General features: G+C 49.6%; 3 protein-coding genes across 5 annotated transcripts; 1 reads left to right on the top strand and 2 right to left on the bottom strand.

The window, feature by feature from the left end:
- Positions 1-781: 781 nt before the first annotated feature.
- PSMB8 (proteasome 20S subunit beta 8) lies at positions 782-4,295 on the bottom strand. The gene is made up of 6 exons (XM_068557311.1): positions 4,093-4,295; positions 3,162-3,309; positions 2,891-3,002; positions 1,903-2,032; positions 1,324-1,528; positions 782-1,078 (listed from the first exon to the last, which is right to left on the bottom strand). The coding sequence occupies exons 1-6, from the start codon at positions 4,237-4,239 to the stop codon at positions 990-992; spliced, it is 831 nt and encodes a 276-aa protein (XP_068413412.1). The 5' UTR covers positions 4,240-4,295; the 3' UTR covers positions 782-989.
- Positions 4,296-5,448: 1,153 nt separating this feature from the next.
- On the bottom strand, positions 5,449-13,716 carry TAP1 (transporter 1, ATP binding cassette subfamily B member). 3 transcript variants are annotated; one of them, XM_068557580.1, is made up of 11 exons: positions 12,694-13,716; positions 12,100-12,214; positions 11,831-11,961; positions 11,023-11,072; positions 10,005-10,202; positions 9,029-9,157; positions 8,678-8,866; positions 7,931-8,104; positions 7,536-7,698; positions 7,106-7,242; positions 5,449-6,067 (listed from the first exon to the last, which is right to left on the bottom strand). In XM_068557580.1, the coding sequence occupies exons 1-11, from the start codon at positions 13,289-13,291 to the stop codon at positions 5,801-5,803; spliced, it is 2,151 nt and encodes a 716-aa protein (XP_068413681.1). In that variant the 5' UTR covers positions 13,292-13,716; the 3' UTR covers positions 5,449-5,800. The 3 variants fall into 3 exon arrangements, with proteins under 3 accessions (XP_068413681.1, XP_068413679.1, XP_068413682.1); XM_068557578.1 differs by having other exon boundaries at positions 10,867-11,072; positions 12,694-13,715; XM_068557581.1 differs by having other exon boundaries at positions 10,867-11,072; positions 12,776-12,859.
- On the top strand, positions 13,108-20,664 carry PSMB9 (proteasome 20S subunit beta 9). Its single transcript, XM_068557582.1, has 6 exons — positions 13,108-13,962; positions 15,809-15,876; positions 17,942-18,073; positions 18,742-18,871; positions 19,116-19,257; positions 19,911-20,664. Exons 1-6 carry the CDS (start codon positions 13,903-13,905, stop codon positions 20,036-20,038), a joined length of 660 nt encoding a protein of 219 aa, XP_068413683.1. The 5' UTR covers positions 13,108-13,902; the 3' UTR covers positions 20,039-20,664.
- Positions 20,665-21,098: the final 434 nt, after the last annotated feature.

Genomic DNA, 21,098 nt, shown 5'->3' on the forward strand with positions numbered 1-21,098 from the left:
ACCATGAGTCACTTCAAATTTAGATTTGAAGTTAGGGGATTACTATAACTTCTCCAACCCCTTCCATTCTGGGATGTTAAGGATCTCTCTCTAATGCAAAAGCTCCATGTTCAGCTGCTTCCTACTTACAAGCTCTTCCTTTGACGAACTCTCCTTGGAGAGGTGACAGTGTCCTGCTCCTTCCTGAAGTCCCAGCGCGATTCAGAAAATCTCATTCTGTCTCATCTTTCTAACCTGGTTACCTTTTCCTCATATTTCCAACTTCAGCGAGTCCTCCTTATCTCCTCTTCCACTTCAATCACAGTCTTGTCATCTTGCAATGGAGTGTGACCCATCATGAAATGGAACCCCTAACGTCCATCTTTCCATGTAATATCCAATCTCTCCACGGGGTTATTTGAGATAAATGGGACCGTGTTTACAATTACCGCACACATGTGAGGAGGAAGCTTGTTCATTCTACTTTACAAAGTCAAAAACAGTTGTTCTAAGCGCACTACACCCAGATACCCAAACCATTAACAACTGACCACACAGGAGCCTCCAGGTTGTATGCCTAACTTAAATTAAATTGCACCTAAGTGTCCACAGACAATGTTGAACCTTCCCGAGGTCCTGGAGAGAGGAAAGTGGAAGGAAAGCCCAGAGAAATATTTGATGAGACCCCATTTCTTAGGTAGGGGTTTGAGTCTCTTTTCTCAGGAAAAGTCTGTCTTTATTTCCTGATCCCTCCTCCCAACAAGCCCAGCCCAGAGCCCCCATAAGGCCACAACACAGAGGCTTTTATAACCGTTTTCCTTTATTGTGCTTCGTGGGGCACCCAGAAGGTTGGGCTGGGGGTGATACTCATGGAGACAGAGGACACACAAAAGGATAAACTCCACGCTGCCTCCCAGTGGCCCCTGGTTCTCTATCTCTGGGTCAGGTCAGGCACCTCTTTCTCCTGGGGGGTAACCTGGCCCAGGTCCCCAAGTCCACCACTGCCACCATTACTGACTGGCCTCCCGGTACTGGTGCATCAGGTCACTGACGTCTGTACTTTCCACTTTCACCCAACCGTCCTCCTTCACGTGGTACACTGCAGGCAAAGGAGAAAGAACAGAGTCACCTTCCCTTCAGCAAGATCCTGCGAATGATGTTATGTTGAAGGCGACAACAGCAACACACACTCTCAAAGCCCTTATTACGGGGATTGCAATGCCCCCTTCAGGTACTGAAAACCCACTCCCTGCCACTCAGCCTCCCCCATGTCTCCCAATCTCAACCCCCCTTCTTTCTCCCTCCCCAGGGGCGTGGCAGGGGAGGAGGGCATTGGTCTCTTACTATTGACAACGCCTCCAGAATAGCTGTCTCGGTGGGTGGCATGAACAATTGCCCTTCGGCCCAGGTCACAGGCCTCTTCAATGCCAAGGTCAGGTCTATAGCCAGTATCCATGACCCCATAGGCATGGGAGTTCCCACTACCGGTGGAGAACATATTTCCGGAGAGCCGAGTCCCATTTCCATCCACATAGTAGAGTCCAGGACCCTATAGGATGCAGGAAGGGTCTAGGTTGGAAGTGGAGAGGAAGTTGTTGGTAACATCCAGATTCAAGTGTGAGCCATGAGAAGTGGACCAAAGACTTAGGCTGACCCCAGGAACATTTGAACTAGGAGAACACTTTGGGAACAATCATAGAACTTAAGGGAGGAAAAACAAACTTGGAATCAGCTATTTGATCCAAAGGGACAAGCTTATGAAACAGTGGTCCACATCCAGACCCAGAAATTGCCAGTGGGTAACAGTTCTATAACCGAGTGTTCTCTGTGCCACGTATCCTGTACGGGAGGGAGTGGGAGTGTACAGTGGGGAAACTGACCTCTCATCCACATGTGGGAATATGGAGAAGGGAGGGGACTCACTTTCTTGTCCCAGCCACAGATCATGCTGCCTATGGAGAGGCCCATGCCCCGGTACTGGCACATCATGTTGGAGAGCAGTTTGGAGGCTGCAGACACAGAGATACGCTCGCCATTCCGCAAATAGTACAGCCTGGGTGAGGACAGGGTGGTTCCAGGAGAGGACTTAGCGGTGACAGGAGAAGGCTAGCCCTCCTAGCAGCCCACTTGATGGGCAGAAAATGATTGAAGAGATAAGCATTTGAAAGGAGTGGTTTTGTAGGATCTAAGGATGGGGAAAGATTTGGAATTTATATAGAATTAACTTTTCTTTATTTTTTGGCTATGCGGCATGTGGGAGCACAGTTCCCTACCAGGAATGGAAGCTGCGCCCCCTGCATTGGAAGATGGAGTCTTAACCACTGGACCACCAGGGAAGTCGTCAAAACCACATAAAGAAATCCCAGTAGGGACTTCCCTGGTGGCGCAGTGGTTAAGAATCTGCCTGCCAATGCAGGGGGCACGGGTTCAAGCCCTGGTCCAGTAAGATCCCACATGCAGTGGAGCAACTAAGCCCGTGCGCCACAACTACTGAGCCTGGGCTCTAGAGCCTGCGAGCCACAACTATGGAGTCTGCATGCCACAGCTACAGAAGCCTGCTCGCCTAGAGCCCATGCTCTGCAACAAGAGAAGCCACCTCAATGAGAGAAGCCCGCGCACTGCAACGAAGACCCAAAAATAAATAAATAAATTAATTAATTAAAAAAAAGACATCCCAGTAAATGATAGGATCCCACCAGGGGCGATGGTGTCGGTGCTAAATATTGATAACTGACAAATGATCTGGCTTCTTGGCAGGAGCACAGGCTGAGATTTGGGAGAAGGTTTTTAATCACCAAAAGGCTGTTTTGTGAAATACGACATTAGCACTAAGATGCTGGGGGCGGTTAGGAGCAGTGATCTGGAAGATGCAGAATCCAGGCTTAGAAGGGAGGTAAGGGGCCAGGCCTACCTGCACTCCTTCGCCAGCAGACGCTCCCAGTACTGACAGTCAGCTGCACAGCCAGACATGGTACCAAGCAGGTAAGGGTTAATCTCAATCACCTTGTTCACCGTTAATGTGGCTGGAAGAAGATGGAGTTTGGGGAGAGGAGGAATGACCCCACAGCTCTCCCTGTGTGTCCTAAATCAATATCTGGTCCCACTTTGGTGTAGATGTTGGGCTCCTGCTGAGAGGAGGGCCCAGCTCCCCAGATTCTGCCAGCTGGAGAACACACACTCACCAATGTAATTCCCGGCCGAGGCCCGAGAATCCACGGCCGCAATCACCCCATGCTGGAACTTGAAGGCCAGCGTGGTCGTGCCATGCGCCATCTCGATCTGAATGTTCCTTTCTCCATTCCCACCCAGGGACCGGAAGAATTCAGTGGGCTAAGGAGACAGAAAAGGCAGAGAAAGGGCCACTGAAAACTTCTGAAGCTGGACGCTCCAGGAAAGGAATTTAGAGGAAGGAGATATGCAGAAATTCTCCAACCACCAGTAAATGAAACAGTTAATAACCCAGCTCTACAAGGAAATGGTTTGGGAGAAAGAAAAGAAGAGGCCATGACACCAACCTTTTCCATATGCCAGCACAATAGACATGAAAAAATAAAATAAAATAAGTGGTACCATAACTAAACATATTAAGGGTGACTGTAATGGTTTTCCATTCATAGGTCATTTAACCCTCAGGAAAAACGTTTTATGAATATTATCCCCATTTTACAGAAGAGAGACCCAAGACCTAGACTAAGGGACTTGATCCAAGGCACACAACTGTGAGTGGCTGAGTCCAGGCTAAACGCTCGAGTTCATAGGTTTTGCAAGACACTACACAGCCCCTGTATCATAGGATAGGCCTATGAGAAAAGCTTCGTGATTTGTTTGTGATGGAGAACCAGCAGGAAAGCTCTCTGGTCTCCCGATGGGAGCCCCCTCCCCGCTCACCTCTCCCTCTTTGTCCTAATCTGCACCTCCTAACCCTCAGGCGGCCAGCCCCCAAGTCCCACGTGGCCTCTTCCCTGGCTCTGGCCCTAGACCCTGGACGTGGCTCTGCTAGACTAAAGGATGGCCCCCTCCGCATATCCCCGCCTCCGGAGAGTTTCAAGGCAGACCCTCCATTACTCTGCTCCCTCCTGCCCGCCTCCCACGGGATTTTCTTACAGCCCTGACCTGCATTCCCAGGGGGAGGGCGAGCTCCGGAGATCGCAGAGAGAAACTGTAGTGACCGGGGTCCGAGCGCTGCCGGCTTCCCGCGTGAGGGAAAGCCCAGTCCTCCCGCTGCCCGCGGGGGGCTCCGCACACGTCCAGCAGCGCCATGACCGCCCAGCACCCGGAGATCTGGCGGCTCTCGAAGGAGGAAGTGAAAGCGAAAGCCCGAAGCCTTAAGGGGAGGGAACCAGAATTTTTTCCACATCCCCCTGCCCTTCCTGAGAAGTGTCCGGTGGGCGTATGGGGACCAGGAGTATTATGTTGGGGACAGGCTTCTCTGCTCCGCCTTCATGGAACTTAGGGAAACGGGGGTGATAGACTGCCAGAAGAAAGGAAGAAAGAGAGCGAGCAGCTCGAAAGCTCCCTGGGCGATGAGGTTACTGTAAGAGACACCGACAGGCTGGGGCATCCTCCGGGGACAGTTATGGGGTGGGCAGGGGTCATAGCATCAAAAGCGTAGCCTTAACCAGAAATCTGGAAGTCAGCGAGAACCTGGGAGCAGTTTCAAATCCGGAATGGGGGAGGGGTGTGCCTAGGAGCATCGCTTTATAAAAGCAGGGGAGGGATAGGAGTACGTGGGGGCACTGAGTCTTGAGGACAGACAGGTCTTGGGGAGACCGGCAATAGAATACACCCGCAGCGTGTGGGGGAAGGGAGCACCAAGGAGAGGGTGCAGCCTCTGAATCCTTCGACCTGGTCCCTCCTAGGGCCTCTCCCGGTTCAACGGTCTCCCTGACCTGTAGCCACCCACAAGAACTGCCCTTTCTGCCCGCACCTACTCGCGTAATTCTTGCTTGACTGAGCACTGTCGTGTTCAACGTCTCTAAAACCCGCCTCTCCTTGCAACCTGAGTTGCCCTAATCTGCCCGGCAACTGTTGACGTCACACTACCACGGCCCTCCCTGAATGGAAGAGATTTACTAGACCACCCCGCCCACTACGCTGAGTTACCGGGGCAGGTGCCACTGCAGAACCGGGCGAGCCCTGCTGTAAAGGACCGGGGTGGGCGAGCGAACGAGGTGGTGAACTTCCTCTAGACGTGCTCATCCTCCATCCTCCATCTCCGGGCTCTGAGGCACTGAAGCTGCTGGTGCCTTGGAGGACACTGTATCCCCCTGACTGGCTCATCCTTGGGGGCGGGCACAGGGGGATGGAGAAGTGAAGGGGGCAACCATAGGAAACAGAAAACTTAAGGGAGAAGATGGCACACTTAGGGCTGGGAAACACTGAGGATGCTGAAGGAGGGAGGGACCCAGCTCCTGAATATGGTACTGCAATGGTCGATGGGCCATTTGGTCCACTGAAAACACGAGAAACCACAGTACAAGACACCAATTTTATTATAAATATCAAGAAACCACAGGGTATTTATGGGCCAGCATATGCCTCGGGTCAGGTTGAAAAGGAGCTGACCCTCCCTTTCTGTGTATTCTAAATATTTCTTATGCTAGCCACACCAACCCTGGCTCCAAACCCAGTTACACTAAGGAGTTCTAAAGCCTGTTTTCTTCCAGGAAATCTGTATAACCAAGAGGAGCTTGGAGAGCAACTAACACTCACGGCAAAATTTCAGGCAACACCTCAAGGGTTACGTTTTAGAATGTCACCCCTCCCAGTAGCAGCTGCCCATTCTGCAACTCTGGTAAGACCTTTGTTCTCAAACTCTCCACTATAGAGAGGAGGGGAAAAGGGACGGAGATGGAGTGTGTGGGTCTGAGGAGTCTTTTTCTGGAGCACCTGACCCACCAGGAGCCTGAACCATGGTCCAATAGCGTCCCTCATTCGCCATGAGCTGCTGGTGGGTTCCCGCCTCAATGATGGTGCCTCCTTCCAGAAAGAGGATGTGGTGAGCCTGCTTCAACGAGCTGAGGCGCTGGGTGATGAGAAGCACAGACCGAGAGCACCGCTCAGGGCTTTCATACAGGAGCTGCTCCACCTGAGAAAAAACATACACTCTGTCAGACCAGGGGACCACTCCCAGCTCAGGGAGACATCTGTGTTTCCAGAGCTGGGACAGAGCTCGCCAGGATCATTGCCACCTCTGCCAATAACCCCAAGGAAATTGAAGATTCTCCTTCTGGGTGCTTCTCTGGCAAACCTTTGATTTGTGAAGGGCTGTTTACATGAGGTGGCAACGGTGGAATAAAAGAAAGAGTCCTAAACTGGGAGATTGGGATTCACATACACACACTACTGTATATAAAATAGATAACTAATAAGAGCCTACTATATAGCACAGGGAACTCTACTCAGTACCCTGTAATTGTCTATACAGGAAAAAAAAAATCTAAAAAAAAGAGTGGATATATGTATATGTATAACTGATTCACTTTGTTGTAAACCTGAAATGAACACAACATTGTAAATCAACTATACTCCAACAAAAATTAAAAAAAAAAAAAAAAAGTAATGAAAGAAAGAGCCCTAGGGTGAAACCCATAAGAAAAGAGTGAAGGGTATTGAAGAGTCTCTCCTCTCTAATTTTTATATTCTCTTTTAAGGAAATATAACTTACTAGTAAAGAGCATGAGCATTCAAGTCAGGCAGACTTGAATTGGGGTCCAGGCTCTGCTATTCAATAGCTGAATGACAGTGAGCATGTTATTCAACCTCTCTTAGCCTCCGTTTTATCATCTGTTGGATGAGGATAACAACACCCAGCTCACAAGCATTCACGATGAATAAGTGAGCAAGAGACTACATGTTAAGGGTCATCCAGCACGTCCAGCACATAGTAAAATTTCAATTCATATTAGTATTATGAGGACGGTCTTTTGCTTATGTTTGGCTTCACAGATTCAGGGTCTGTAGATCATCTCTTTTAACTGGTTTTAGGCATCTTGGGGAGAAGCTAATGGGAACTGAGAATTGCAAGGACCAGTTTGGAGAATTATGATGTTAGTATAATAACAAAGGATGAGTGAAGGAAGGAGGACTGGATGGGAAATAGGCATTAAGAAGATGACTCTCTTACCCGGGACTGGCTCTTTGCATCCAGGGCACTGGTAGCATCATCCAGGATGAGTACACATGGTTTCCGGATCAAGGCTCGAGCCAAGGCCACTGTCTGTCGCTGACCCCCTGACAGCTGGCCCCCAGCCTCACCTACCTCTGCAGAGACAAGGGCCAAGGTGAGAGCTGAATAAGCACATGTGCACCCATGTGCGCGCACGCACACACACATGTACACGCACACCAAGGACTGACGGATGCAGCAAGATAGGGAAGGTTCTGGGAAGGTAAAGGAGTTCTGAGGACATGAGGATGAAAGAGCCATAGGAACAAGATCTTACAACTTCAAACTGATGTCAGTGGCGTGGGGGGAGCTAAGGAATCAAGGCAAGGCTACTGCGGTTACCAGGAAGGTGAAGATGTCTGGGTGGTGATGTGAGTGGAGAGAGCACCTGTGTCGTAGCCTTGAGGGAGTACAGAGATGAAACCGTGGGCTCCAGACTCCACTGCAGCAGCTGTGATGTCCTCCATGGTTGGCTTCTGGACCAGGCCATAGGCAATATTTTCTTTCAAGCTTCTTCCAAATAGCTGTGGCTCTTGTCCCACAGCAGCCACCTGGGACAAAATACGATGCAGAGTCATAGAACAAGGAACACAGGAGTGTGGTTCTCTAGAGATTGAAGACTGAAATCTCTATTGGAAGCATATCACAAAATTACACGGCCTCTCTCCTGACCGCACGCTCACCTCCACCTAAGGTCTCCTAACACTCTGTTCAGAGTGCTCGGTAAGATTGCTCTTCTGACTTGAGGCTCCCTGCCCTCCCCCATGCCATCTTCTTGCTCACCTGTCTGTGCAGGTAGCGGTGCTCATATTTGGGAAGGGGCTCCCCGTCCAGGAGCACCTGCCCCTCGGTGGGCTGGTACAGATTCTGCAGCAGGCCAGCCACTGTGCTCTTCCCAGACCCATTGGGCCCCACCAGCGCCGTCACCTCACCAGGACGAAGGGTGAACGTCAGCCCCTGGAAGCCACAGAATCACACACACTAAGAGGCAGCCAGAGGCCCCTAACCTTGAGACCTGTCAGTCATTGTCTTGTTACGTTGTCTTGTCAATGTCTTCCCCCAGAGAAGAAAGGAGGAAAATGCAGAAGTACAGCAACTACTCCCCTTCCACATGCACAGACACCTCCCCGTGGAGTAGAGATGGAAGATGAAACAAACACAAAGGCAAAGACTAAGCACCACTGTGCCACACGCTCAATCTCAGATAGCATGAGAAAAAAGAAAAAAATCACATTCCAAACTACAGATGGAAAGAAAAAGGAAGACTGGAGACACAGCTTTTGCTTCCATGACGCCTTAGGATAGGAGAGCCTTCTCCCTGAGAGCCTCCTCTTCCATTCTTCTTGGAAATCCAGCCTGGTCCTTGAGCTTGGGGGCAGTTTTATGGAACGCGTGATCTCGACTTTGCCTTTGAAGGGTGAGGGAGGCTCTGTCTAAACCTGGTGCTAAGCAGGTTGAAGGCAGGGAGAAAACTTAGGGTGGTCGAGTTGAGGGTGAGGTTGGTAGAATACAGGGATTGGTAGGTTGTACCTGCAGCACTGGGACATCTAGACGGTTTGGGTAGGCGAAGGAGACACCCTGGAACTGGACGAGGCCCTGCAACTTTAAGGAAGTGAACACACCACTGGCTGGGCAGCGAGGGATCCGGTCCAGGTATTCAAATATTTTCTCTGAAGAGCCCACAGCCTTCTGTACCCTGGGATAGGTGGACAGCAGTACCTGGAGGGGAGGTATGAATAGTGAGGCAGGGGATGGGAGGGACCCAATCTGTTACCAGGATTATGTGATGTGAGAAGGGCAAAGGAGGGAAGGAAATTGACTCAGATGGTGACGGCACAGGGGAAGGAAAAGCACTGGGGAGTTAGAACGGAAGGACCTCACCTCAACAGCTGTGGTGAACTGGATCTGGTAAAGAACAAAGGTGACCAGGTGCCCACTGCTTACAGACCCACTTGTCACCAGCTGCCCACCGAAATACAGGATTCCCACCTTCAGCAGCAATCCTGAGATCTGTGGAGACCACAGAGAAAAGGGACTGTGGGAGGAAAATCTAAAATTCTGGTGCAAAGAACCAGAATCATTAACATTAAGGAGAGATAGCGTCCCCTTTCCCCAAGTAACTCAGGGGGTTCAATAGGTATTAAAGAATGAACCATAGCATCCCATGGAGTCTCACTCGGTTACCCATGATAGAAGTCAATTATCACCATCACCATCACCAGTAGCGCCTTGTTTGGGGAGCATCTTGCTCTTCACAAAAGGCTTTCATGAATGTAATGTCATCTCATATTCACATCAAGAGCCCTATAAACTCGGTTATATTACTCCCATTTTTCAAAATGAGAAGAAACTCTCAGAGAAAGTAAGTTAATAGCCCGTGGTCCCAGAGCTAGTAAATGGCAGCATCTAGGCAGGAACTTCTGATCGCTGATCTAGTTCTCTGTCAATTACATCACAAGATGCCCCGCATCCTTGGCTTCCGCTATTCCCATGGCTCTCAGGAGTACATCCGCATAGTTCCGGCATGAAGCAGGCCCAGGTGCAGGAATGTATAGCTCCCTGAGCACCCCCCATGAGGCAGAGGAAGGCCCTGGGACTGGAAGACTTGGCACTTTCCTACAAAGGGGGTTGGGGAGATTTTGTGCACCCTAGGGAAAGGAAGCCATCTAGCATGCCTGAAAAGAGGGAGGGGGTTAGGAACACTGAGTGGGGTCATGGAGCCTCTGGTTGCTGGGATACAGACACTGAACCCACCATTGCCCAGCGGAGGAAGAGTGTGGAGCACGGTCATGGGACAGGGAATAGCACTGAAGCATCTCGGGGACCAGGGAATAGGCATTCATCCCCAGGTGCTCACATTGGTGGTCCAGAGGTTGACTGCGTAGGCCAGGGCCTCCTTCTGGTTGAGTGTCTTCATTTCATGCAGCTTTTGCCTGAACTTCTGGGCCTCACCCTCTTCGTTGGCAAAGCTCCGGACGGTAGGCATAGCTGACAGCACCTCAATGGCCACCTGGCTGGATTCTGCCAGAGATTCCTGCACCTGTGCTGCCAGCACCTGTGGAGACATGGACAAGAGATGTCACATGTGGTTGGCAAACCATAAGGGACGCTAGGACCTGAGTTATCCAATTAGAGATTAAAGGTGAGAAAAGGCAGAGAGACAGAAAAGAAAGGGACACAGCTATATCCCCCACGGATACTAAAGAGATACAGAGAAGAGGAAAATGACTCAGAAGGGTCATAGAGGATCATATTCTTGAGACTGGTGATCATATTCCTTTTTTAAGTTTTCATTTTATATTGGAGTATAGCTGACTTACAATATTATGTTAGTTTCAGGTATACCGCAAAGTGATTTAGTTATACATACATATGTATCTATTCTCTTCCAGAGTTCTTTCGTATATATGCTATTACAGAGTATTAAGTAGAGTTCCTTGTGCTATACAGTAGATCCTTGTTACTTATCTATCTTATATATAGTAGTACGTATATGTTAACCCCAACCTCGGTGATCATATGCTTAAAGACAGATTGTAGGCAGACATTAGAAGACACAGAGAATGTGAAGATCGACACTGAGCAATCCAGGAACATGGACAAGGAGTTTCAAAAAGATGAAGAATCAGCGAAGGTGCCAGGAAAGAAATCTGTGAGGAGAGCCCACCAAGTCTGGGCGATGAGGGTCAGTATAGGTTGAGGCAACTCCCTGGACATACCTTGTGCCATTTTCCCAGCTTCTCAGGCAGAAGGAAAAGTAGTGGCAGGGCGAGCAGGGTGACCATGGTGAGGGACGGGGACCCCCAGAGCATGAGCCCCAAGAGACACAGTCCACGCCCAAGGTACCACAGCAAGAGGCTCAGCTGCGAACTCACAGACTCACTCATGGTGGACGTGTCCTCTGTGACCCGAGATGTGATGGCACCTGCCAAGGGTTGAGGAGAAGAGAGTGAGTGAGTGAGAAGCTCAGAGTGATGGGAAGGACTGGCAATGAGCCAGGGTGCCGGGGGAGGGGTTCTAAGAAGGTCTGGAAAACAAGGTCAGTGGCTTAGGGAGGCTTGGAATCTCAACTCAAGGGGAATGGGTTCCAGAGGAAAAGCCTAGCCAAAGACCTTCCTTTTAACTCTAAAGAAATTGATGCCCCTGTGAATTTCTAATTCTCTGACAGATTTCTGTTCTCTAAAGAACTTGTATATCCCCTGCACATAGGCAGGAAAAACTTAAACTGATCATGTAACAGAGCTGGAGAAAAACGAAGGTGCTGCTAGAAAGCAGTCCAGGAAACTGTAGCAAGTCCTGGATTGGGAATCAAGAGATGGCTTCTATTCCCAAGTTCATCTCTATCCATACGTGTCTATGCAAGTGTTGGCATTTAGGGTCTGGGCCTCAGTTCCCTTCTCTGTAAAACGAGGTGGTTGGACTCTGTGATCTCAAAATCTCCAGGTTTGAAATTCCTGTCATTTCTATCTAAATACACACAGAGGGATATATTTGTGGGAAAACCTTGGATGGAAACACTAGGTTTTTCTGAAGGTAAGGAGTATATGTATTTTGCTCTTGAGGTACGCCAAGAATAAGACATGACGACGTTTACGTGTGAAAGAAGGATCAAGGTTATAAGTAAAAAGATGTATGGGGATATAAACAGTAAGTGGATAGATAGTGAAGAGTTTCATGAGAAACCTGTTTGGTTCTTTTGAAAAAACTCTGTTTCCTGGCGCAGGACAGCCCGAAACACCTCTCCCTGCAGGAGGCTGCGCACGCGGCCCATGGTGCTGTTGTAGATTCCATCAGCCGTGAACTCCAGCACTGCGCTAGAGGGAGACAGAGAAGGAGGGCCGGGCATGGTCAGGGGGCCCCCCAGAAATGCACTCTGGACGGTAGCCCCAACTTCCGACTCCCTCTTTTTCAGGGTTCCCCCATCCCCAGCCTTCCAACTTCAGCCCCCAGACCTGGCTATGGTGAGGACAGACATGAGAGTTATGTTTCGAGTGAAGGCAGCGCCTGTCCTGTCATGTAGAATCCAGTCCGTGAAACGGCCCGTGAAGAATGGAACAGCCATCTCCCCTGGGGAGGGAGAGAAATATCAAGTCTAAGCAGGTCAGCTCTAACCAGACGGCCCCCGGCCCACCCTCCTTTCACCTTTGCCCATAATCCTGGAGGGCAGTGGCAGAAAGACACAATCTACACCTAAACGGGCCACCTGGGAACTCAAAACCCTGTGGCCCCACCAGACCTTTAGAGGTTGAATGAGGAAGCCTAGGGATCATAGGATGGGCTGCCCCAGAGGAAAGGCCTTGTCCAAGGTGGCCAGTGAAGCAACGCCCGGGGCAGCCCTGGAGTCCAGGACTCCTGACTCCTACCCAGTACAGGGCTCTTCCCTCTCCACTGGGGTGGGGAGTGGGGGCTCTTCTCAAGACCTGAGCTGGGTCCCCTTCCCCTCATCCACATTTCCGAGAACTCATACCAATCTATCTCACTGACCGTTACTCTCGATTCCTTCCCAGTCCTCTAGCCTCGTCCCTCTCCCCCTGCATCCCCCTTACCAAGACAGGAGAATACCAACAGGGCCAGAATGAGCGGGAGGCGTTCTTTCTCTGGGCCCAGGAAGCCTAGAAGCCGGCTCACCGCCACTCCAGAAGCGCCGTGAGCTCCTTGCACCCAAAGGCTCCTGATCTTATGCCACAGGGCGGCCGCGGGCAGTGCCGCCGTGTAGCTGAGCGCAAAGGCGTCCAGGCGGCTTCCCCAGTGTAGTGGCCGGGTGCTGTCAGCGTCCCTGGGGGCTCCCCACGAGCCCAGCTCTCGGAACGAGGCAAGTCCCGGCAGGGCCAAGCCCAGCACCGCCGCCAGCGGCTCCAAAGCAGCCAGCCATCCCCGGACTCCTGCGCTTTCTCTCCGGAAGCCCAGCGCTGCCCCGAGGACGCCTCGGGCTCCCAGCCACAGCACCGCCCAGCGGCTCAGGCCCGCCACCCAGACCCGGAGCAGCGGCAGCGCAGGGGGTACCAGCAGGGAGGCTATTCGGGGCAGCGCCAGCCGGAGCAACATCCAGTCGGCGAGGAGCAGCAGCGCTGTCCCCAGGCACGCGAGGGAGGCTCGGGAGAGGCGGAGACACCCGCAGGGAGCGGGGGACTCCGAGCAGGCCATGGGCGCGCGCGGTTCGAGGCCGGCCCGGGTCCTGGGACTCTCGCCGTCCTCGCCGGGACGGAGTCTCTGGAAGCTGTCGGAGTCGTAGCAGGGCGGGCGCCCGGACCGCGGCGGGGAGGGAGCAAGGCGAGCCGGGCCGGGGCTTCGGAAAGTCCCGGGAACCCACCGAGCCTGCCGGCGCCGGCCTGAAGTGAGCGGTTTACGGTAAAGGGAAAACGAAAGCGTCTCCGGCTCTCCAGACCCGCCCACTCCGAAGGCGGTCCGCCCGGACTATGTGGGGGGAGGGCGTCGACATCAGATCCGAGGTTTAGGGGAGCAGCCCTGGTGCCCCACCTTCTCCATTCCCAACACCCGACCCTCCCGTCCTCGCCTCCACTTGCGGGACCCACTCGTCGCGACTTTCTCACTCCAGCCTCTGGGTGGGGTTCCTACGTCATCTGTCTCCGGGCAGTTCTGCCCCGCGCAAGTTAGCGCCCGGATGCGAAGCCTCGCGGCATGGACCCGGGCGCCCCCTGGCGGGCGTGGAGAAGGGGCGGAGCTGTAGGCAGCGAGCAGCGCGCTGTCCCAGGTCGCAAACCAGTGCCCCAGGCGGCGAGGAGCGCGGCGCCGGGATGCTGCGGGCGGGAGCACCCACCGGAGACTTACCCCGGGCCAGAGAAGTCCACACCGGGGTAATGAGCCTGGGCTTGAGGGTTAGCGGAGGGGTGGAGGAAATGGAGCGATAGGGGGACCCTGGAAGCGCCAAAGAGTGAATTTGGAGACTAACAAGAGTGGGGAGATAGCTTGTAGCAGCCAGTGCTCACATCCCGAAATGAACACGGGCGTCTGTATTCTGAAGGGGTCGGCTACGGGTCCGCGAAGGGACTGGGCACGGAAGGCAGGTGGAGAAGGGGTGCTTTGACTCTGAGCTGGAAGCGTTAAGGAGAAGCTGCCCTAAAGCGCTTTCGCTTTCACTCTGGGCTAGAGAGAGCGCCTGGTTAAATCAAGGGAGGGGGTTGGAGAAGGTGCACAGAGAAAAGGAAACGGTGCCCTGGGTTAAGTAGGACAGCACTTGAGAGAGGGGAGTATGGGCACTGATTGAGAAGGGACGCATCACACAGACCTTTGATAAACTAGCCCGTGGGTAACTCATAGCCCCAGCACTGATAATGGGGGTTCCATGTGAGCTGGAGGTGACCTTACCCAGCCTGGCCCAGGAAGGCTCCTCCTTGGCCCAGGTGCCACCGTGCTCCCTTCCCCATGTCTTCCCCACCCACCTCCACAACCTGCTGGACGACTTTTGCCAAGGCTGGACCCCTGGGGCAGATGGCAGCCCAAGGCAGGCCGGCTTCTGCTCTCAAACTACTGCCACCAAGCTTAGCTTTGGGGCAGCTTTGTTATATAGGAATAACCTCTTGGATGGGGTTGCCCCTGTTCTCTGCTGTGCTATTCATGATGAATCAGTATGTCAAAATGAACACTCGGCCAACATCCCTGGAGGCCAGAGTAACTTATGGAGTGGTGAGAAGTATAGCCGTAAAACCATTTATAAATTAGAGTATCTCTCCTCACTGCCAGATGAGCAGTGAAAAGTAAGAAGTAGAAGTCAAAACAAAGCATGGGAGCTAGACCTGGGTTTTAGTCCGGTGTGACCTTGGACAAGTCATTTGCGTTCTCTATGACTCGGTTTCTTCATTTGTAGGATCTTTAAGGCTCTTTCCAGTTCAACAGGAGTAAAAATAGGTAGCTTTATCCTCCTTCACTCTTCCTTAATTCTTTTGTTTAATTTCTTTTCTTGACCTGAAAAAGTCAGCTCAAACTCCCCAATCAAATCCTCTTTTGGTACAGATCTCTTTCCCTGGCTCCTCTCTTCCCCTGGCTGTTTACCTCTTGATAAGAAATCCTTAAATGAGACCTCTATTTTAAACTGTCCCATGTGTTTCTTGCTGCTTTCCTCCTTCCTTGACACGTGGCCATGCTAACCACTGACCACTGAGATGTTTTGTGTTGTTCAGTAAACTGAAAGAGCTCACTTCTGATTAAGGGGTGGTGGGGTGGATGACTGTGGGCCCAAAAAAAGGGCTTGAGCTTGTTTCACAAGGTCACGGTCACTCGCTGCGTGGGGAGGTCTGTAGCACATCTGTACACACAACAAGCGCATGCGGAGGTAATTCATTTGTGGAGCTGTGTCACCGGGACTTGGAAGTACCCCCCCTTAGCCCTTAACTCAAAGGGAGCACTTATGCCCCTAGGAGCCTCATTCCACCTCTCTCTCTTTACAGTGGAAAGGATTCTAGGGATGCCATTCTTTCTGTGTGATACCACTGCCAGGCTCTGACATTCCCTTGCTGCAGGGAGAGACGAGAGAAAATGGAAAGATGAAGAAAAAAAAATCCCATTCTGGGAGTCAGCTCTGGGCTAAATTACTGTATAACCTTGAGCCAGTCGCCTCCCCATTCTGAGAATGTTTCCTCATCTGTAACATGAAGGGATCAAGGCTCTTGCTGCTCTGACGTTCCATCCTCTGTGTCTCTGCAGACAACCATCATGGCGGTAGAGTTTGATGGGGGCGTCGTGGTGGGATCTGATTCGCGGGTGTCTGCAGGGTGAGTACCAGTGCCGGTGTGTACTTTTGGAAGGAAGCTAATGGCCCCCAGTGCACATTTTTCTTAACCATTCATAAAGAGACTGGCAAACTGAAGCATTGGAGAAACTGAGTGAACCTTTCAGAAAGGCCACTATGATAAGATATTGGGTGGGTATTTGGGTCTCTGAATTCATGGAGAAGAATCTGGTGCCTGGATGCTAATGTGGCCTGTCCCAGGGAGTCACGGAATCGGGTCTGAAAAGGGTTTAGGAGATAGAGATTTCAGGGGCCCACTTTCCATCTATGTTTAGAGATAGAAAAGATGGTCCTGCCAAGCAGATATTCTGGTTTCTGATCCATCACATGTTGAACTAAGTTTGTCTTTCTCCCTTCTGGCCAGTTTCCTCACGTACAAAATAAGTATACAGGATTAGATCAATATTACTTACTTTATGTTCCATAGAACACATAACTTCCTCAAGATGGTTAATAACAAAGAAAAATTAATAAGGGGAAGATTATTCTTAGCTTAATTTAGTATTTTTTGTTTTATTATAGAAATCTAAGCCTGAAAATAAATCTAATTTTGATCATTACTTGCAGTGTTTCATTTGTTTGAGACAATTCTTTGCTTCCTGCTTTAATCCAAGCATTAAATTTCATGTACTCTGAAGCCATTCTCTCATGAAATAAATTTGAGAAACACCGAAAGATGAACATCAAAAATTTTGGCAACTCTCTATATGATCCAGCAATCCCACTCCTGGGCATATATCCAGACAAAACTATAATTCAAAAAGATACATGCACCCCTATGTTCATAGCAGCACTATTTACAGTAGCCAAGACATGGAAGCAACCTAAATGTCCATCGACAGAGGAACGGGTAAGGAAGACGTGGTACACCATGAACATTGGGGTGCATCTATCTTTTTGAATTATGTTTTTCTCCAGGTATATGCCCAGGAGTGGGATTGCTGGGTCATATGGTAATTCTATCTTTAGTTTTTTAAGGAACCTACATACTCTTCTCCATAGTGGCTGTAGCAATTTACATTCCCACCAACAATGTAGGAGGGTTCCCTTTTCTCCACCCCTCTCCCGCATTTATTGTTTGTAGATTTTTTGTTGATGGCCATTCTGACCAGTGTGAGGTGATACCTCATTGTAGTTTTGATTTGCATTTCTCTAATAATTAGTGATGTTGAGCATCTTTTCATGTGCTTTTTGGCCATCTGTATGTCTTATTTGGAGAAATGTCTGTTTAGATCTTCTGCCCATTTTTTGATTGGGTTATTTGGTTTTTTGATATTGAGCTGCATGAGCCGTTATATTTTGGAGATTAATCCCTTGTCAGTTGCTTCGTTTGCAAATATGTTCTCCCATTCTGAGGATTGTCTTTATACTAAAAAAAAAAAAAAAAAAAAAAGAGTGAATATATGTATATATGTAACTGATTCACTTTGCTGTACACCTGAAACTAACACAACATTGTAAATCAACTATACACCAATAAAAAATTTTAAAAAAAAGAAAATGTGGTGTGTGTGTATATATATATATATATATATATAATGGACTATTACTCAGCCATAAAAAAGAATAAAATAATGCCATTTGCAGCAACGTGGATGGACCTAGAGATTATCATATTAAGCATAGTCAGAAAGAGAAAGACAAATACCAAAAGATATCACTTATATGTGGAATCTAAAGTATGACACAAATGAACATATCTACCAAACAGAAACAGACTCACAGACGTAGAGATCAGACTTGTGGTTGCCAAGGGGGAGGGGGGTGGGGAAGGGATGGATTGAGAGTTAGGGGTGAGCAGATGCAAACTAGTATATATAGGATGGATAAACAACAAGGTCCTACTGTATAGCACAGGGAACTCTATTCAATATCCTGTGATAAACCATAATGAAAAAGAATATGAAAAAGAATATGTATATGTATAACTGAATCACTTTGCTGTACAGCAGAAATTAACACGACATTGTAAATCAACTAAACTTCAATAAAATTTTGTAAAAAATTGGTACCTCTAACGTTGATGACTTTTGACTCCTTCCTGACAGAGAGGCGGTGGTGAACCGAGTGTTTGACAAGCTGTCGCCCCTGCACCAGCGCATCTACTGTGCTCTCTCTGGCTCGGCTGCTGATGCTCAGGCCATAGCGGACATGGCTGCCTACCAGCTGGAGCTCCATGGGTATGAAGTTTTGGGGTCCCCAGTCCACACCACCTAGAGTTCCCCCAACCAGTGAACCCCTATACAGAGTCCTGTTCCAGGAGCACTGCTGTGGAAAATGAAAAATTCTTGCTTTGCCTCCGGCTTTCATTAGTGTTGAACTGGCACTTGAATCTCTCGAAGCTGGTTTCTACACCTGTAGAGTAGAGATAACTAATAGTACCTACCCTACCTCACCAGATGGTTATTTCCAGAATCAAAAAATGTGAGTGAAAGTAGTTCAAAAACTGCAAATCACTCTCCTAATATAAATAGTGGGGAAGAAGATTAGGACGTGGGCCACCATAATATCAGGTGGTGACCGTGGGGGAAACCAAGGTCATTAGGGCAGAAGTAAAGTTTACCTGCTTTTACCCACATGGGCAGGGCTCTGGCAGTCAGGAGAATTATGTCATTGGGGGCTGGGGGTGGGACAGAGTAAAGGAGGGAGAACAATTAGCAATTGAAACCTTCTTCCCAGTGGGTGATGTGAGACTCTGGTTCCCCTGCACATGTGGGAGGGGAGCTAGAGTTTGAATCCTTGCAGCTATAGGTTTCGGGTGTTCCCCTGGCAGTGATGATGGTAATGGCCCAGGAAGGTGGAACTTCAGGAAAATCATATTGCTGCCTATTCCTAACCCTTCCTTTAGAATGGAACTGGAGGAACCCCCGCTTGTTCTGGCTGCTGCAAACGTGGTGAGGAATATCACCTATAAATATCGGGAGGACCTGTCTGCACATCTCATGGTAGCAGGCTGGGACCGACGCGAAGGGGGCCAGGTGAGTCTCTCCCAATGTCCTCCGTCCCTTGGGGTTCCCCTCTCCCGCAGAGAGGGAGATGGGGGTCATATGGCATTCTCGCCAAGAGTTCCAAAGACACTGCCTCGAAAATGTAGGATAGTCTCAAAGGAGAAGGGCATGAGATGCTGGGGCTTCACTGCAGAGTGTGGACACCACCTGCTTGTCTCAGTGGTGAGCAGAGGAGGGAGGCTTCTAGAGTCTGACCTGAGGATGCCTCCCCCAGGTATATGGGACCATGGGAGGGATGCTGATTCGACAGCCCTTTGCCATCGGTGGCTCTGGCAGCACCTATATCTACGGTTACGTGGACGCGGCGTACAAACCAGGCATGTCCCCAGAGGAGTGCAGGCGCTTCACCACGAATGGTAACTCAGCAAGTGGAAGGGTACCTGGGGCAGGGGTTGTTAAATGTGGGAAGGAGGTAGAGTATGAGGAATAGGAATACGTGGGTGACCATTTAATTAAATGTCCAATGGGAATTCCCTGGCGGTCCAGTGGTTGGGACTCCTCGCTTTCACTTCCCCGGGCCCGGGTTGGATCCCTGGTGGGGGAACTAAGATCCCGCAAGCCATGCGGCACGGCCAAAAAAAAAAAAGAGAAAACGTCCCAACTTGGACACTTTTGAGAGTGAGAGATGGCAGGACAAAGGCTAAACTAGATGGGCTTTCAGGATAAAAGGCATAAACCAGGACTAGGTTTATGGGTGACCACAAGAACCAGTGGTGAGCTAGCTTGGGCCCGCTCATAAGAGTCAATTGTTAAATATTCAAGGTTGGGGAGCTGCTTATTTATCTATTTATAACTTGAAATCAATCATGGCGGGAGTATTGAGACCATGGACATTACGTGAAGACTTTTTTTTTTTTAAAGTTGGTTGACCACCACTAAATATGCATCTCTAGGAGATGGGTTCTGAAGTCTGAAAGTGGTCATAGGCATATGGACCGGAGGGAAGGGAAACGATATTTGAAGCTAAGCCATTCTTGTCTTCCTCTCTGCAACTTGAAACCCTCTGCAGCTATTGCTCTGGCCATGAACCGGGATGGCTCCAGTGGGGGCGTCATCTACCTGGTCACGATCACAGCCGCTGGTGTGGACCATCGAGTCATCCTGGGCAATGAGCTGCCGAAATTCTATGACGAGTGAATCTTTCTCAGACTTCCCTTCTTTATTTTATAATAAACTTTCTGGGACCGGACGCTGGTATGGTCATGGTCACTCAGGGAGATAAAGCTTGGGAAGGGGGCTTCTTCCCACCCAGATGTTAGCATATCTTTTTTGTTCTTTTGTCCCCAGGTCTAAAACATCTTTCCCACAGGAGAGAGAGGTGGGCAGGGAGGCGGGGTGTATACTAGAACTAGGAAGAGCTCTACACATGACAGGTCATAGGTAGCTAAGACAGCTACACACGTGAGAATTAGCTAAGAGCACCAGCAAACTCACATGGAAAAGAATTCCTTTCATAATGCGTTCATTCACATTAGAGATCAAAAACTGATAAGTACTTAAATATTTGGTGGGGGGGGGTACTTGTGAATTTCAAAGACTAATAACAAGAACCAACAAAGCTACATTTATTGAACCAAGCATTAGCTACATGCTTATAAACTTTATTTCTTAGAACCCAAACAAAAAAATCTTATGTAGGTAGGACAACTACTTCTGTGTACGGATAGATGGGAACTTAGGAAGAGTAAGTCATGGCAAGTTCAAAAGCTGAGATGTGGGATTTAGTTTACCATATGCCGTTCCTCTACCACAACATGAAACCTTCTATAACTGCAAGCTTCATATAGCATCTCCTCCTTGAAATCTGCAATAATTAGCCCAGCCCATGATTTGACACTTACGAAGTCATCACTAGATGTTTGAGTAACTGTATGAAACAGGCTGAGTTCTGGTCCTATCGTTGCCAGGCACTTTCTGAGTGAGAGGACAAATTACTCCCCTTCTTTGAGCCCTCATTTTCTCTTCTGTCAAATGAAGGTGTTGAGTGACTTCTAAGATGGTTTATAGTTTTGACATTCAATGCCATTTTGCTCATAAGTGAGCAGTTAAGAGGTGTATTTAACAGAAATCCTAGTAGGCTACCCAGGAAGCTTCTGTCTGCTTTTCTTTCTGGATCTCAGGCTCAACATACAAATTCAAAGTACCCTAAGACATTCCTATGTCCTTGGTAGTGTGTATTTGGTTTGGAGAAAAATAA

The sequence above is a fragment of the Eschrichtius robustus genome, chromosome 12 (assembly GCF_028021215.1).
Source record: "Eschrichtius robustus isolate mEscRob2 chromosome 12, mEscRob2.pri, whole genome shotgun sequence".
Lineage (NCBI taxonomy): Eukaryota > Metazoa > Chordata > Mammalia > Artiodactyla > Eschrichtiidae > Eschrichtius > Eschrichtius robustus.